Here is a 14312-nt window from a genome sequence, read left to right as displayed (position 1 = left end):
TGGTATAATGACATTGCGCCGTAGTATTGATGAATGCAGGACGGCACCGAAACGTATAGAAGTTTCCAACATTCAAGCAATTAAAATTCATTAAACTTTCTCATCAATACCTATCATACATTATTAAAACTACAAGTTGCGACGCACCCACCAATCAATAACCGCTTTGCTCCTTTCTATTATCCTCCGCCTTAGCACCCTCATCAGCACCCCTAACAGCCTGTTCATCACCTCTTATCTTCGCAAAGTGTTCTTTAATATCTTCTGCACTAATAGCCTGTCCACTTTCTGCAAACTTTTGAAAAAATGGCTTCAATTTATCCTTCAAATGATTGTACGCCATTACACCTTCAATTGCCCGAACACGATCAACATTCTTAAGAGCACTTTCGCCACGATCATATATGCTTCCGCTACCGACAGTGCTTCCTCCATCACCCCCTTCTGATACTGGCGGCTCGTAGGTTTCCTCCTCCTCGAGAAGTTGTGGATGTTTCGATAGTTTTGGAAAGCAATCTGAACAATGACAGAGATGATCTCGAAATTCGGACGTGAAAAACAAAGACATTTGACCATCTAGTGCTTTTGGTAAAGCCTTGAATTTGCATGTTGCAGGAGTGCTGTTATCGTTGCTTTTCGATTCCTCTCCGGCTGGCTTTCCTCCTTCACTCTTGACTCGTTTCGAAGCTGAAGAACCATTAGAAATCTCATCATCCTCGGACTTGCGCTTTCTAGACTCAGGTATCGGCGGGGTAAGTAGATTCATAGATTTGGTCGGAATGTCACTCTCAGGAGAAGGAGCAGCACTCCTTTTGAAAACAGGCGCGAGAAAACCAGGTGTGCCGGCATATCTTTTGATCCATGGATTTGCATCAACACATTTGTAACAAATAAATCCTTCAAAATCGTCTTCATCAGGAAATCCTGGAGGTAAAGGTGGATCTTCCTCCTCATCCTCTTGCGCGACTGTATCGCTTTTCGGCGCATTCGTTTCAATTTTGTTGTGCCCAATTCCATCATTATCTGCTTCTATCGCGGCTGGTTCCACAACTTCTGCAATTGATTCCAAAGGGCCTTCATTCTTTTGCTTCGAATTCTTGGATGAGCTCTTATTGCTCATCGTTTCGTACCAATTTGGACCTAAACCTACAATACATCCAGGATGCCACCAATCCTCGCCACAACCATCTTCATCAGCACCGCCTAGTCCTAAGCATTGAAACATCGTACCCTTCTCTTTGTAAGCATCATAGTCGCATGCGCAACCGCAGAAACGATTTCTGAAATTGTGATTGTATTTATTCTTGGAATCTGGAGCTTCTGAGTGTACATCACCCTTTGTGTTTGTCTCTGCATTGATGCGCAAGCTGCATGGTGAGGTTGATGGGAAACGTGTCGTGCCACAATCACAAGTAAAGTTCCGTTTGTTGAATAGTTCCACTAGATTGTGTTCGCCGTGACATTGTACTGAGCAAGAATAACAGACGCCGGCAGGATTATATGGATCGGATGAGTTTAAAGGAGCTGGATTGCATGTCAAACAAGCAAACAAGATTTGTCGCAAAGATCCAAGAGGCTTTGTGCAGGTATCAATACTCTATTTCCTCAATCAGTAAAGTATTCATGGAATTGAGCAGTAGTGTATGGTTACGTATGGTAATGCTTCACGCGCCTCGGCTTCGAGCTCTAGTTGAGATGTGATAAATCTAGTACATCTTTTAGTATGCAATTAATTGTAAACTTCGCACGACATACTCCGCTGCTGTATGGGAATCATCCGACTTCTGGGAGGAAAAGCTCTGGCTTCGCGACGTGCCACCGGTTTGGCTAGCAGAAGCTTCATCTGGCTGCACATTTGGCTGCGCATTTGGTAAAGATTCCATAGTCAGTTATTTTCAAAAGTTATTCTCAAATGAAAATGTGTCGTGGCAGAAATGTAAATTAAAAAATGAGAATGAGGTTCATGATTGTCATTGTCATGATTGTCGCAATGTTGAGCCCCCGCCAAAAACCACTTTACGCGATCAGCTTTGTAATGGGTTTAGCTTCGCCGCGTCGCGTCGACACAACAGATTTTACGTGTTTTCCCCAACTCTTAATTTATAATTTATGCAAGCACTTCAACTTTTAATATCTCTATTTGAACTTCAGCTCAATCCACCACTCGTACTGATTCATTTTCCTCGCGCCGTTCTTAATACTTTACATCAACTTTCATCCTTTAATATACTATGAGGTGGGCATAATTCATCTCCTCAATCACAACTCCCCCTACCTCAAACGTTTATTTACTCCTAAACAATATTGACTATTTACGTTTGATAGTTCCCCTTTGCGAAATAACATGTCGTCTGCGAACCGTGGTGTCGACAGCAGCCGAAATCGTCGCAAGCGCTCCAGGGAACCAGAAGATGAAGACCTTCCAGGCGGTGCTGCACCTTCTAGTCCACCTGGAGACTTCAGATCTTCCCCGCCAGCACCAATTCGACACGGCGTCGAAGATGAGGATGATGACGAGATAGAAGATGATGTTGAGATAGCCCTCGATATTGATGATGCAGACGAGATGGCCGAAGATGAGGATGGAATTGATCTTTTCGCTGGAAACTACGAACGAGATTACAATGCCCGGGACGATAGAAACTACGAAGGTGCGGACATTGATGACGAGGGGGACTATGAAGAGCTAGATGTCGCTGCAAGAAGACAACTCGAAGCTAGATTGAATCACCGAGATCGAGAACTTGCTAGACAGCGTCGCATGCCAGCTGCTTTCTTGCAGGATGAGGATGAGGATGGAGACCTGGATTTAATGAATCAACCAAGACGCAGACGCCATCATTATGACGAAGATGAGGATGAAGATATGCAAGAGGATATTATGGAAGAGGAATTATCCTTGGAGACTTTACAAGATGTTAAGTCATCAAGTTTGGTTGAGTGGATTGCTACACCATCTGTCCAAAGAACTATTAGGAGAGAGTTCAAAGCTTTCCTTACGGAATACACCGACGATCATGGAGTTTCTGTTTATGGTAGTCGCATCAAGACTCTCGGAGAGGTCAACGCAGAGTCGCTGGAAGTCTCTTATGATCATTTGTCCGCCTCAAAAGCTATTCTCGCCTATTTCTTGGCCAACGCTCCAGGTGAAATGCTTCAGTTGTTTGACGAAGTTGCTATGGAGGTTACCCTACTGCATTATAACGATTACCAGCAAATTCATTCCGAAATTCATGTCCGCATTACTGACTTACCTGTTCATTATACCCTACGTCAACTACGTCAAACACATTTGAACTGCCTGGTTAGAGTCAGTGGTGTGGTTACTCGTCGAAGTGGTGTATTTCCACAGCTAAAATATGTCATGTTTGATTGTTCTAAATGTCACACGAGACTCGGTCCTTTCCAACAGGAGTCTAATGTGGAAGTTAAGATTTCATTCTGCGCGAATTGCCAATCTCGTGGTCCTTTCAACCTCAACTCTGAAAAGACTGTCTACCGCAATTACCAAAAGTTGACTCTCCAAGAATCACCGGGAACTGTTCCCGCCGGTCGTCTGCCCCGCCACCGCGAAGTTATTCTTCTTTGGGATTTAATCGATAAAGCTAAGCCTGGTGAAGAGATTGAAGTAACGGGTGTTTACCGCAATAACTACGATGCTCAGTTAAATAACCGAAATGGTTTCCCGGTATTTGCAACAATCTTAGAGGCTAACAACGTTGTTAAATCTCACGATCAGCTTGCTGGTTTTAGACTCACGGAGGAAGATGAACATGAGATTCGCGCGCTCTCGCGTGATCCTCAAATTGTCGACAAAATTATCAACTCGATTGCACCAAGTATTTACGGCCATACCGATATCAAAACAGCTGTGGCTCTGTCACTTATGGGTGGAGTCGCAAAAGTCGCTCAAGGAAAGCATCATATTCGTGGTGATATCAATGTACTCCTTCTGGGAGATCCAGGAACAGCGAAATCACAAGTTCTCAAGTATGTCGAGAAGACTGCTCACAGAGCTGTGTTTGCCACAGGTCAAGGAGCTAGTGCTGTTGGTCTTACAGCTAGTGTACGCAAAGATCCTCTTACTAGCGAGTGGACTTTGGAAGGTGGTGCTTTAGTCCTTGCAGACAGAGGCACATGTCTTATTGATGAGTTCGATAAAATGAACGATCAGGATAGAACATCTATTCATGAAGCTATGGAACAACAAACTATCTCTATTTCCAAAGCCGGTATTGTCACAACACTTCAAGCTCGTTGTGGTATCATTGCTGCCGCAAATCCAATTGGTGGTCGCTATAATTCAACTATCCCCTTCTCGCAAAATGTCGAGCTCACTGAACCAATTTTGTCTCGTTTTGACATTCTTTGCGTTGTTCGTGATACTGTGGATCCAGCTGAAGATGAACGGCTTGCCAGATTTGTTGTGGGGTCTCATGGGCGTTCTCATCCAGGGAGCCAGCCTACGGATGAAAACCAAGCTTCTATGGAAACAGAGCATGACGCTGAAATGCGAGATAGCGCTATTAATGGCGGTGAGCCCAAGCAAGAAGGTGAAATCAAGCAAGAATTGCTTCGGAAGTACATTCTTTATGCTAGAGAAAGATGTAGTCCAAAGCTATACAATATTGATGAGGAGAAAGTGTCGAAGCTTTTCGCAGATATGAGAAGAGAATCATTAGCAACCGGAGCATATCCTATTACTGTAAGTAGATACACTCCTCTTTCTTAAACCACCTTTCTTACCCATTTTCTAGGTTCGTCATCTCGAAGCTATCATGCGTATCAGTGAAGCATTCTGTCGAATGCGACTTTCTGAATATGTCTCCGCGCAAGATATTGATCGAGCTATTGCTGTCACGATTGATTCTTTCGTTGGTAGTCAGAAGGTCAGCTGCAAAAAAGCACTTGCTCGTGCTTTCGCAAAGTACACCCTTGCAAGACCTGGTGGTGGAAGGAGGAATAGAAATTCAGAGAGAGGGCAGAGGGCGGCCACTGCTGCGATGGCTTAATGCAGATATGAATGAATATTAAGACGGGAGGGATTCGGGAGCACTATACTTTTTGCGGTTACGTACTTGGCTAAAAAGGCCAGCTTGTCGTGCCTAGTCTGGCAGTGGATTCGATGATCAATTTAGGTCGCATGGATAAGTTTGGTAAGGAGTTTCGGTAGCTGTTTAGTTTATGATGTGCTCTCTGGTTATGATATGATGAACATAAAATTACAATGTTTTACCACCAGCCCCATTCCAGATAATGATACATTGCAGTTGAATGTATTTGGTTAGTACCTACACTAACTCTAAGGCGCTTCTACTCGCGAACGCGAACTCCTGTTCACGGGTAGTTGGCAAAACTTGGAAGCCAACGAGCATGTCGAGGGGTCTTTTCATCCCCACATCCTTCAAGACCAATGCACGAGTCGGTCTATCAACAACCGATAAGATTAACAAGCGGAACTACTTTCCCGACCTCTTTAACCTTGAAAATCCCTGGAATTTGTCATTGACCCATATATCAGCTCTGCCTCAAGCATGTTTTCTAACGGAACCTGCAGTTCCGTATCACATATGAATTATCTGGCTTTTCCCGAGGATTATCCGTGGCCGAATATTACCCGTTCCTTCGATCATTTGGACAAATTACTACCTGGCTAGGGCTGAGGGTGGGGTTTAAATAAAATATATTTTTACAAGCTATTGCTAAAAATTCATCTATTTTAGAAATCTAAAAGAAATTTATTAATCATTATTTATATTCTTTATTTTATAAATATAAAAGAATTAATATAAGACCTTTGATCATTTTCAAATAATATTATATAGTTTCTTAAGGGTCTACTTTCATCAATTAAATCTTATTTCAAACCTTAAATTATAAAATTATATAATATAGAAATGAATTGATATTGATTTTCGATAAGGGAATTCTTGAAGCTCGGGCCAGGCAGGAGCTCTCCAAAACCTAGACAGATATCAGCTTGACAAACCAATAGTAAGAGGAGTATTGGTCGTGAAGGAGTGTTGGTGAATAGAGCGTAAATCCGAAATATGATGAAGACCGTGATATAGGGCCGATACTCCGTGATCGTCTCGGGAGTTTCCCAACTTTCTGGGCTGTGTACGAGGTCAATATATTCGTTCCTTCTTTCGACCATTACATATATATCTAGTTATCATTCCTGCAATTGACCCCATTGAACATTGAACATCGAACATTGCATTTTAATTCATCAAGATGACAAACAGAATCGATGTGGAAGATGTGCTTTCAAAGCTTAACAACTTAGAGAAAGTTTCTCTAACAGCGGGTGCATATATCTACAACCCTGTATATTGAAAAAGTCACATTATCTAACAATTTTCAGGTGCCAGCTGGTGGCAAACAACCGCCATTCCCAAGTACAACGTACCTTCAATTCGAGTTTCAGACGGTCCCAATGGCGTCCGTGGTAGTCGATTCTTCAATGGCATCAAAGCAGCTTGTTTCCCGTGCGGCACCGCTCTGGGTGCGACTTGGGATACTAAACTCCTCCATCGCGCTGGCGTTTTGATGGGAGAGGAAGCTAAAGCTAAAGGAGTACATGTAATTCTTGGCCCTACTATCAATATGCAGAGATCACCATTGGGAGGTCGTGGTTTCGAATCACTCAGTGAAGATCCTGTTTTGTCAGGATTGGGAGCTGCTGCCCTTGTGAATGGGATTCAGGAGACAGGTGTTCAAGCTACCATCAAACATTTTGTTTGTAATGACCAGGAGCATAAAAGGAATGGTGTTAATGTTATAATCACGGAAAGAGCATTGAGGGAGTTATATTTATTACCGTTTCAATTGGTAGTTAGGGATTCAAAGCCTGCACTATTCATGTCTGCTTACAACAAAGTTAACGGAACTCACGTTAGTGAAAACATAAGGATACTTAAAGATATCTTACGCGGAGAGTGGGGGTGGGATGGATGTATCATGAGTGACTGGTGGGGTACATATTCAACGACGGGCGCGATTATGGCTGGCCTAGACTTGGAGATGCCAGGCCCCACAAAATGGAGAGGTCCACTGTTGATACAAGCTGTTAGCACGGGAAAAGTACCTCAGCATATTCTTGATGAACGAGCGAGGAATGTGCTCAAGCTTGTAGATCGCGCTGCAGATGCAAAGGTCCCCGAAAATGCAGAGGAAAAACCTGCGGATACTCCAGAGACAGCTGCTCTTTTAAGGGAAATTGCAGGTGACTCAATTGTATTGATGAAAAATGAGGGCAATGCTTTGCCGTTCCGTAGGGACAAAAAGGTAAGACTGTGTACTCAAATATAACATGCATGACTGACGTTGATAGACTTTGATTGTCGGTCCCAATGCTAAAGTTTCTACTTATCACGGAGGAGGTTCGGCATCTCTGGCAGCATACTACGCCGTTACACCATTTGATGGTATTAGTGCTGTGCTGGAATCAGCTCCATCATACACTGTGGGAGCCTACTCACATAAGGACCTTCCATTGATTGGCCTTCTCCTCAAGACAGACAAGGGAGAAACAGGTGTCTCTTTCCGAGCTTACAACGATCCTCCGACGGTCAAAGATCGAGAATTGGCCGATGAGATAATCCTTACCAAGACAGAACTCCTAATGATGGACTATTTTTGCACCAAGTTGAAGGATGAGTTGTGGTGGGCGGATGTCGAAGGTTACATGACCGCCGAAGAGGATTGTGATTTTGAGCTAGGTCTAGGAGTATATGGAACCGCAAATCTATTTGTGGATGGCAAATTGTTAATCGACAATTCGACTAAGCAGACCAGAGGAACCATGTTTTTCTCCTGTGGTACAGTTGAAGAAAGGGGCATCATATCGCTGAAGAAGGGACAGACATATCACATCAAAGTTGAGTTTGCTAGTGCACCAACTTGCAAGCTGGATAAAGGAGATAACGTCTTATTCGGACCTGGAGCTCTGAGAATTGGTGGTGCAAAAGTCCTTGACGCGGATGAGGAGATTGCACATGCAGCAGAGCTGGCCAAAGAGGCGGATCAAGTCATCATTTGTGCCGGTCTAAATGTAAGAGATTTCTTCCTTGTGCAACAGACACCACTAACAATTCACAGTCCGACTGGGAGGCCGAAGGAGCCGACCGAGAAATTTTTGGTCTTCCACTGCATATGAACAAATTAATTTCAGCTCTCACTCCAGTCAATCCCAACACAGTCGTCGTAATTCAGTCTGGAACCCCCATTGCTCTTCCCTTTCTATCCACAACTCCAGCTCTACTTCACGCCTGGTATGGTGGCAACGAGACCGGAAATGCCATTGCCGATGTCATTTTCGGTAAAATGAATCCATCAGCAAAATTACCTCTATCTTTCCCAAAGAGACTCGAAGATAATCCGGCATTCTTGAGCTTTAGAACGGAAAGAGGTAGGGTTATTTATGGCGAGGATGTGTACATGGGATATAGATGGTATGAGACAATAGATCTACCTGTTTTATTCCCCTTCGGTCATGGACTTAGTTACACCACTTTCTCACTCTCCAACTTGAATGTCCAAAAGATCGACAAGAAAATTAAAGTTTCAGTAAAAGTAAAGAATACAGGAAAACTCCCAGGAGGAGAAGTTATTCAAGTATACATCAGACAACAAAATCCATCGATTCGCAGACCAAAGAAGGAATTAAAGGGATTTGAGAAAGTATTTTTCGAGGCAGGGGAAGAGAAATCGGTCGATGTGGAAATTGAGATTAAATATGCAGCGGCATTTTGGGATGAAGTTAGAGAGGCTTGGATTGTAGAGAAGGATACGTATGAGGTTATTGTGGGAAATACTAGTGAGGAGGGTAAGGGAGAATTGAGGGGTGTGTTTGAGGTAGAGAAAACGGAGTGGTGGAATGGTTTGTAAATTCACGGCTCGCTGTTTCGCGCGTATGTGTACTGGGAAATATACCGTATGGTATATTTCTTGCCGGAAGAGGGGATTTTGATATCCATAATATCGAGATATTATTATTCACCTTTATTATGATGGATTCATCATTTTTCTTGCTATGATTTGCCATGTAGATGAATTGTGAATGCCCTTTCTCTAATATTTGCACGTGGGTAGATTTAAATGATCCTGCAAACCCATCCATCTTTCCAGCAATCAAAGTAACTGTCTAGAACTTGAAACATAAAGAATATCCATCGGGTGCTGATCGCGCGGAAAAAAGCAGACTTCGTAGCGCGGCCACACATTACAAACTACTAGGGGAAAATGATGTGCCATCATCTCTGGAGGAATGTGAGGATGATATATAAGTTCTGGCTGGGATGAAGGGAGTCAAGCCCGCAGCATCAATGCATTTGTGATTAACTTTGTAGAATTTGCTAAGTTACTCGTACCAGTTCTTCATAAGGTACCCTGAATTTGTGGGTCATGGTGGCACAGGATATACCGTCGAACGGCACAATGGTCTGCAGAAATATACATTCCAGATATAAGATCTTACTTCAGCTAATTTTGAGGTCTCGATATCCAAATATTTGCATGGATTCGAGAAAACATCAAGCATCACTTCTTGCTTGGATTCTAATTTCAAGAGGCTTCTTCTCCACAAATAAGAAAGTCCTCAGTTTATCCTAGCGCATGGCCTCCCCTGCTGCTTCCAAATCAAATGCCCAGAGCAATCTCGCAATGACTAAGCGCATTTCTGCCCAAGCCAGAAGTCTCCCCATACATATCCGGGGTCCTACACTAAAAGCTTGAACAGCATGTCTTTGATCGTTAACATATGGCGAATCTGAACGCGTAGCTGCAGGAAGCCATCGCTCGGGAATGAAGGAAGTGGCATCATGAAAGCAGCTTGGATCACGGAAAAGTGACCAATATTGTAGGGATACGCTTGTCTATTTGGGGATGTTAGCTTTAGTGGGAGGACTGTTGAATGAATTTCAGGAAATGGAGTCTCTGTTAAGAAGTCAAGGAGGAATTCCACTTACACCTGCGGGTATCCACATGCCACATACTGTATCTCCACCTTCTGGTACTATTCGTGGTAACATAACAGGAACTGGTGGGCATAATCTTAAACCCTCTTGTATGACAGCATTGAGGTATTCGAGTTGTTCCAAAGCTTCTAATATGATTTGTGTTTCACTTTCAAAGGCATCTCGTATCTCCTTGACGAGCTTTCCAAGTATCTCAGGGTGTGACATGAGATAGTTTGTAGTTTCACTAAGAACAGTAGCTGTTGTTTCGCTTCCTGCAGTAGTAAGTATCATAAACGTTACTTGGATCCCCTCCAGTGTTATGCCGTCTGATTCATTGTCAGTGCCATTATGTTTGATAACGTGAGACATGAGGTCAGGTCTCTCGAGCTCCCAATCAAGGCGTCTATGCACCTTGTCTTTAATTTGTTGAAAATGATCGTTTCGCATCTTCTTTAGTGATTTTGGGATAAGCATCATCAGTATCTTTTCTACCCAGGGATAGAATCTGGCAGCGATGACGAATCTAGCTGCTTTAACGCTGTTGAAAAGTAAGGCGATCCATGGATGATATCGAGAATGTTGTAAACAGTCAAATGATTCCCCAAAGCCAAGGTCTCCAAATATGTCAAATGTGGTGTAGCTGAACCATGGAACAATGTCTATGACACCTCCATCTGGCGTCTCCTTTGATCGTTCACTCATTTGTTCCACTAAAAGTCCCACGTACTTCTGCAAAATTGGTTCCTGCATTTTCAACGCTCGAGGAGTAAATCCATGATGAAGGAGCTTGCGCATACGAGCGTGATCTTCTGATCCAGCACTAATAAATGACTCCGGCTGACCTGGCTGCCTTGCCCACCAAATAGGATCTTTTGGAAATGGCAAATGGCCGGGTCTAACGGTGAATATATCTGTCAAAGCTTGGTTATGGGCGAACGATATTTCATTTGGAGCTATCCGGACGACGGGTCCATATTTGCGGTGAATCTTTTCGACGTCGTGGACAATAGTCCCAGCAATGAGTGCCTCAGCAAATGGCAACCGTGATGCAGACCAAGAAGCGGGTCCAGGAAAGTGAGAGAGCGGATGGAGGTAAAGGTTAGAGGTTGCATTGTATGAGAAGTACTTTCCAACGGTTAGAATTTGCTGGTAATTATTATCGATATTAGGAAAAAGAAATGGAGCGGTTTACGGCGATAACAGCTAATGAAATTGTCACAAGTCCTGAGGCTAGACTGAGATCTATCCCTTCACTTCTAGACATTGTGAAGTATGTAGGCAAATTTTGTAGTCCTAAATTCGAGGAAGTCTGAAGCAAAATATGAAAATTAAAAAGGGAAAGCTTACATGCCAGGAAATTTGGTTTGCCCGCTGATCAGAACTTCAACCACAATTGGCCGGGAAAGCTTTTCGCAATATCACCTACACAGGCACAATTCAACCTTGTCAAAGAGGCCTTTCCAGACAAGGGAGAAAGCGCTGGAGGTTATTGATTTCTGTTCGCTAGCACGTTGGTATGGTAAGTCATGGGCTGTGCCATTAATATGGTATGTACCTTTGCGGCGCAATTATCCCTATTTGTCACATGTGACGCAGCGCCCAATGTTAATATGCATATCCAACTGTTGGTCTCACGAATGGGATGTGGCAGAATCGTTGTGGATGTAGGAGTACAATGCTGTAAGTTAAATCTGTTCTAAGCTCCAATCGCGGCGATATTTCATGCATTTCAAGATAATTGAGCATGTCGATAAACATCTCAAAAATGAAGATATTAAATCGGCTGACTAGATTAAACACTAAGAACCACTAAGTAACCTTCCCCAGAAACAACACGCAAAAGATTGCGGGTCCGTATGCATCCAGATAAATAAGGCCTTCACTTGTATTTTGCAATTTGTTCTTCGCACCAATTCCAAAATTCTTCAGCCCTCCCATTACCACCTTCTTCGACGCTTTTCAAAGATACGAGTAAATCCTTGCGAGGAGCATCATGAACCCTTCCCCAAGGAATCACATACCCTCCATTCTGTTCCATCGTAATCTCAGGTGACAATCCAGCAAAGAGCTCTGTGAATGCACCCATCTTTGCCTTATGCAACAATGGATAAGCAGCATAATACATCCACTTTGCATGTCTCATTAAGTTTGTCTTAAGGTTTCCTGGGTTTTGCGTTATGCTGATAATGCCATGCTGACCAACCTGTCGTGCCATTTCACTGCCCAAAAGCCAATTGCCTATCTTTGATGTACCATAGTTTTTCGCCTTGTCTTTTGTTGCGGTTTCCACCTCCGACATGATGAGTCCGCCCTCAGGAGATTTTAGATCCACATATTGGGAGCTAGTCCAAACAACACGAACACTTCCTGGACTAGAAGCTTCTGCAGCGTTCTTCAAGCATGGAAGAAGAAGCTGCGTGAAGAGCAACGGACCCAGACAGTTGGTAGCCATCATTAGTTCATAGCCCTGCCTTGAAACACTACCAAGTGGAGGCAGTGATACTCCAGCATTATTCCACAGAACATCGAGCTTAGACTCCTTCTTCATGAAAGTCTCGGCTGATGTTTTGATTATACTCAAATCGTCGAGTTCGAGGTGTAGAAATGCAAGCTCGCCCACGTTTGATGAGGAAGATGATGATTTGATATCATCGATTGCCTTTTTGGCGTTGACTTCCGACCGTGCAGCTATGTAAACTTTGCCGCCTGCACGGAAAAGAATCTCGGCGAGCTCGCGACCAACACCAGAACTTCCACCAGTAATGATGAAAACCTTTCCATTTTGACTGGGCAAGTTCTTATCTGTGAAAGTTGGAGAAGGGGGAAACATTTGGTTGATTGCTGAAGCCATATTGATTTTGGGTTTGTTAAGGGTGACGAGCTGGATAATTTAAAGAATTTGGAGGGAGTTGGCACTCTTATGTTGTGGTATGTACTATCTACGCCATAAGCTAAGCCCATTCCTGTACCTATAGAATCCCCTGCCATGCAAGTTCCGGGGTAGTGAATGCATGTTAACACCAACGTCGTCTCAACTTTTATGGGTAGCTCCACCAGTCAAAAAGATAAAGCTGGTAGAAACCATAAAAAGAACGTTATTTGGTAAGATCTTATATACATATGTTTTATTCGAAGTAAGGTTACATAAATCAAAGCGCAATAGCATAATACCTAGCACAAAACAATAATCTATTAATCTAGATTCTGAATGAGCGTGATATTCTCTGACAAGAGTCTTGGCAAGGCTATGGGAATGTATTCGTCGGTACTTAAATCTACACGCATTCTCTGGTTCTGTGGCAATCAGGGGTAAATGTTTCGGCCGAATTTTTGGATCGTCATGTTCCTAGCTTGGGTGTTCTCAAGCAGTGATGAAATTTTGACTCGGTGCAACTGATTTTTGCATCGAGCCTAAGATATTCCCTGTCTCCTCGAGCCTCACTTACAGATATTTTTTCCTTCTGAAGCCTTCATTTGCTGGAGCAACTTTACTAACATGACCAGAGAACCCTTCCACTGAAATATTCCGATTTGGGTTAAGCTGAACAAAAAACAGAGCTCTGCATTTCTTTGAGTACTTCAGAAATTTCCATTTTTTATTCTTATTCACCATAAACATTATGAAATGTAGGTGGAGGTGGAGGTTTTACATTTGGTTTTCTCATGCATCTATCATCATGACTCTGTTATCATTGCTCATTGTCCCTGATTCCATTTAAAGCCAAACAAAACAACTTCAATGCTCAAAATTCATTGTGATAAAGTGCCAGGAAATACCCACCGAGCAAAGCAATGGTATCTTTCTAGAGCCGGAGTATGTTAGATTGAATCTATAGACCGATACTTTAGGACAGTAAGAATAAGGGAAGACATTTCTTTAACTTTAAGTTAAATGAAAGAACTTTGAGTTTGACATGGAAGGTTTTGGACAGAGCGAAGATGTATTAAACCATGCAGCTAAGCCTATGTGGAACATGACTTCTTAACCAAACTATGATGATGACTTCCATATTTTCAATATTTGAACTATAATGAAGCCTCAGTGTCAAAGTAATTAATCAATCTGTTGATATTTTGGAAGAAAATTTTATAGGCTAGCGATGAAATTCTTTGGTCATAGCACTTAAACTTGCAGTAGTCCAATATGATATGATAAAACTTTCTGCTTTTATAATACAAAGAATATTAATCAATTTCTGGACTACGGGTACTTCCCTAAGCTTCGTAGATCATAGGTACTTATAAAGGTCTATACTAGATTTTAATACAGGTTTTTCTGATAATTGGACGAGATGCTACAGATAACACCATTCAAACTAGAAGTTTTTCAAGATACAAAATCCTATCTGA

General features: G+C 42.7%; 6 protein-coding genes across 6 annotated transcripts; 2 read left to right on the top strand and 4 right to left on the bottom strand.

Annotated features, from left to right (window-relative positions):
* Positions 1-154: 154 nt before the first annotated feature.
* SS1G_01023 (hypothetical protein) lies at positions 155-1883 on the bottom strand (the record flags this gene model as incomplete). The annotated part of the gene is made up of 3 exons (XM_001598884.1): positions 155-1350; positions 1669-1706; positions 1756-1883. 3 exons carry the CDS (start codon positions 1881-1883, stop codon positions 155-157), a joined length of 1362 nt encoding a protein of 453 aa, XP_001598934.1.
* A 461-nt stretch (positions 1884-2344) lies between these two features.
* Positions 2345-5012, top strand: SS1G_01022 (hypothetical protein; the record flags this gene model as incomplete). Its single annotated transcript, XM_001598883.1, has 2 exons — positions 2345-4705; positions 4758-5012. 2 exons carry the CDS (start codon positions 2345-2347, stop codon positions 5010-5012), a joined length of 2616 nt encoding a protein of 871 aa, XP_001598933.1.
* Positions 5013-6237: 1225 nt separating this feature from the next.
* Positions 6238-8892, top strand: SS1G_01021 (hypothetical protein; the record flags this gene model as incomplete). Its single annotated transcript, XM_001598882.1, has 4 exons — positions 6238-6310; positions 6368-7290; positions 7337-8056; positions 8104-8892. 4 exons carry the CDS (start codon positions 6238-6240, stop codon positions 8890-8892), a joined length of 2505 nt encoding a protein of 834 aa, XP_001598932.1.
* A 719-nt stretch (positions 8893-9611) lies between these two features.
* Positions 9612-11226, bottom strand: SS1G_01020 (hypothetical protein; the record flags this gene model as incomplete). The annotated part of the gene is made up of 3 exons (XM_001598881.1): positions 9612-9878; positions 9972-11108; positions 11155-11226. 3 exons carry the CDS (start codon positions 11224-11226, stop codon positions 9612-9614), a joined length of 1476 nt encoding a protein of 491 aa, XP_001598931.1.
* Positions 11227-11841: 615 nt separating this feature from the next.
* SS1G_01019 (hypothetical protein) lies at positions 11842-12813 on the bottom strand (the record flags this gene model as incomplete). The annotated part of the gene is made up of 1 exon (XM_001598880.1): positions 11842-12813. The coding sequence occupies one exon, from the start codon at positions 12811-12813 to the stop codon at positions 11842-11844; it is 972 nt and encodes a 323-aa protein (XP_001598930.1).
* Positions 12814-13111: 298 nt separating this feature from the next.
* On the bottom strand, positions 13112-13581 carry SS1G_01018 (predicted protein; the record flags this gene model as incomplete). The annotated part of the gene is made up of 2 exons (XM_001598879.1): positions 13112-13133; positions 13409-13581. 2 exons carry the CDS (start codon positions 13579-13581, stop codon positions 13112-13114), a joined length of 195 nt encoding a protein of 64 aa, XP_001598929.1.
* Positions 13582-14312: the final 731 nt, after the last annotated feature.

This window comes from Sclerotinia sclerotiorum, genomic scaffold, assembly GCF_000146945.2.
Source record: "Sclerotinia sclerotiorum 1980 UF-70 scaffold_1 genomic scaffold, whole genome shotgun sequence".
Classification (NCBI taxonomy): domain Eukaryota; kingdom Fungi; phylum Ascomycota; class Leotiomycetes; order Helotiales; family Sclerotiniaceae; genus Sclerotinia; species Sclerotinia sclerotiorum.
The sequence above is the reverse complement of the archived record's forward strand: the minus strand, read 5'-3'. Positions and strand labels throughout refer to the sequence as shown.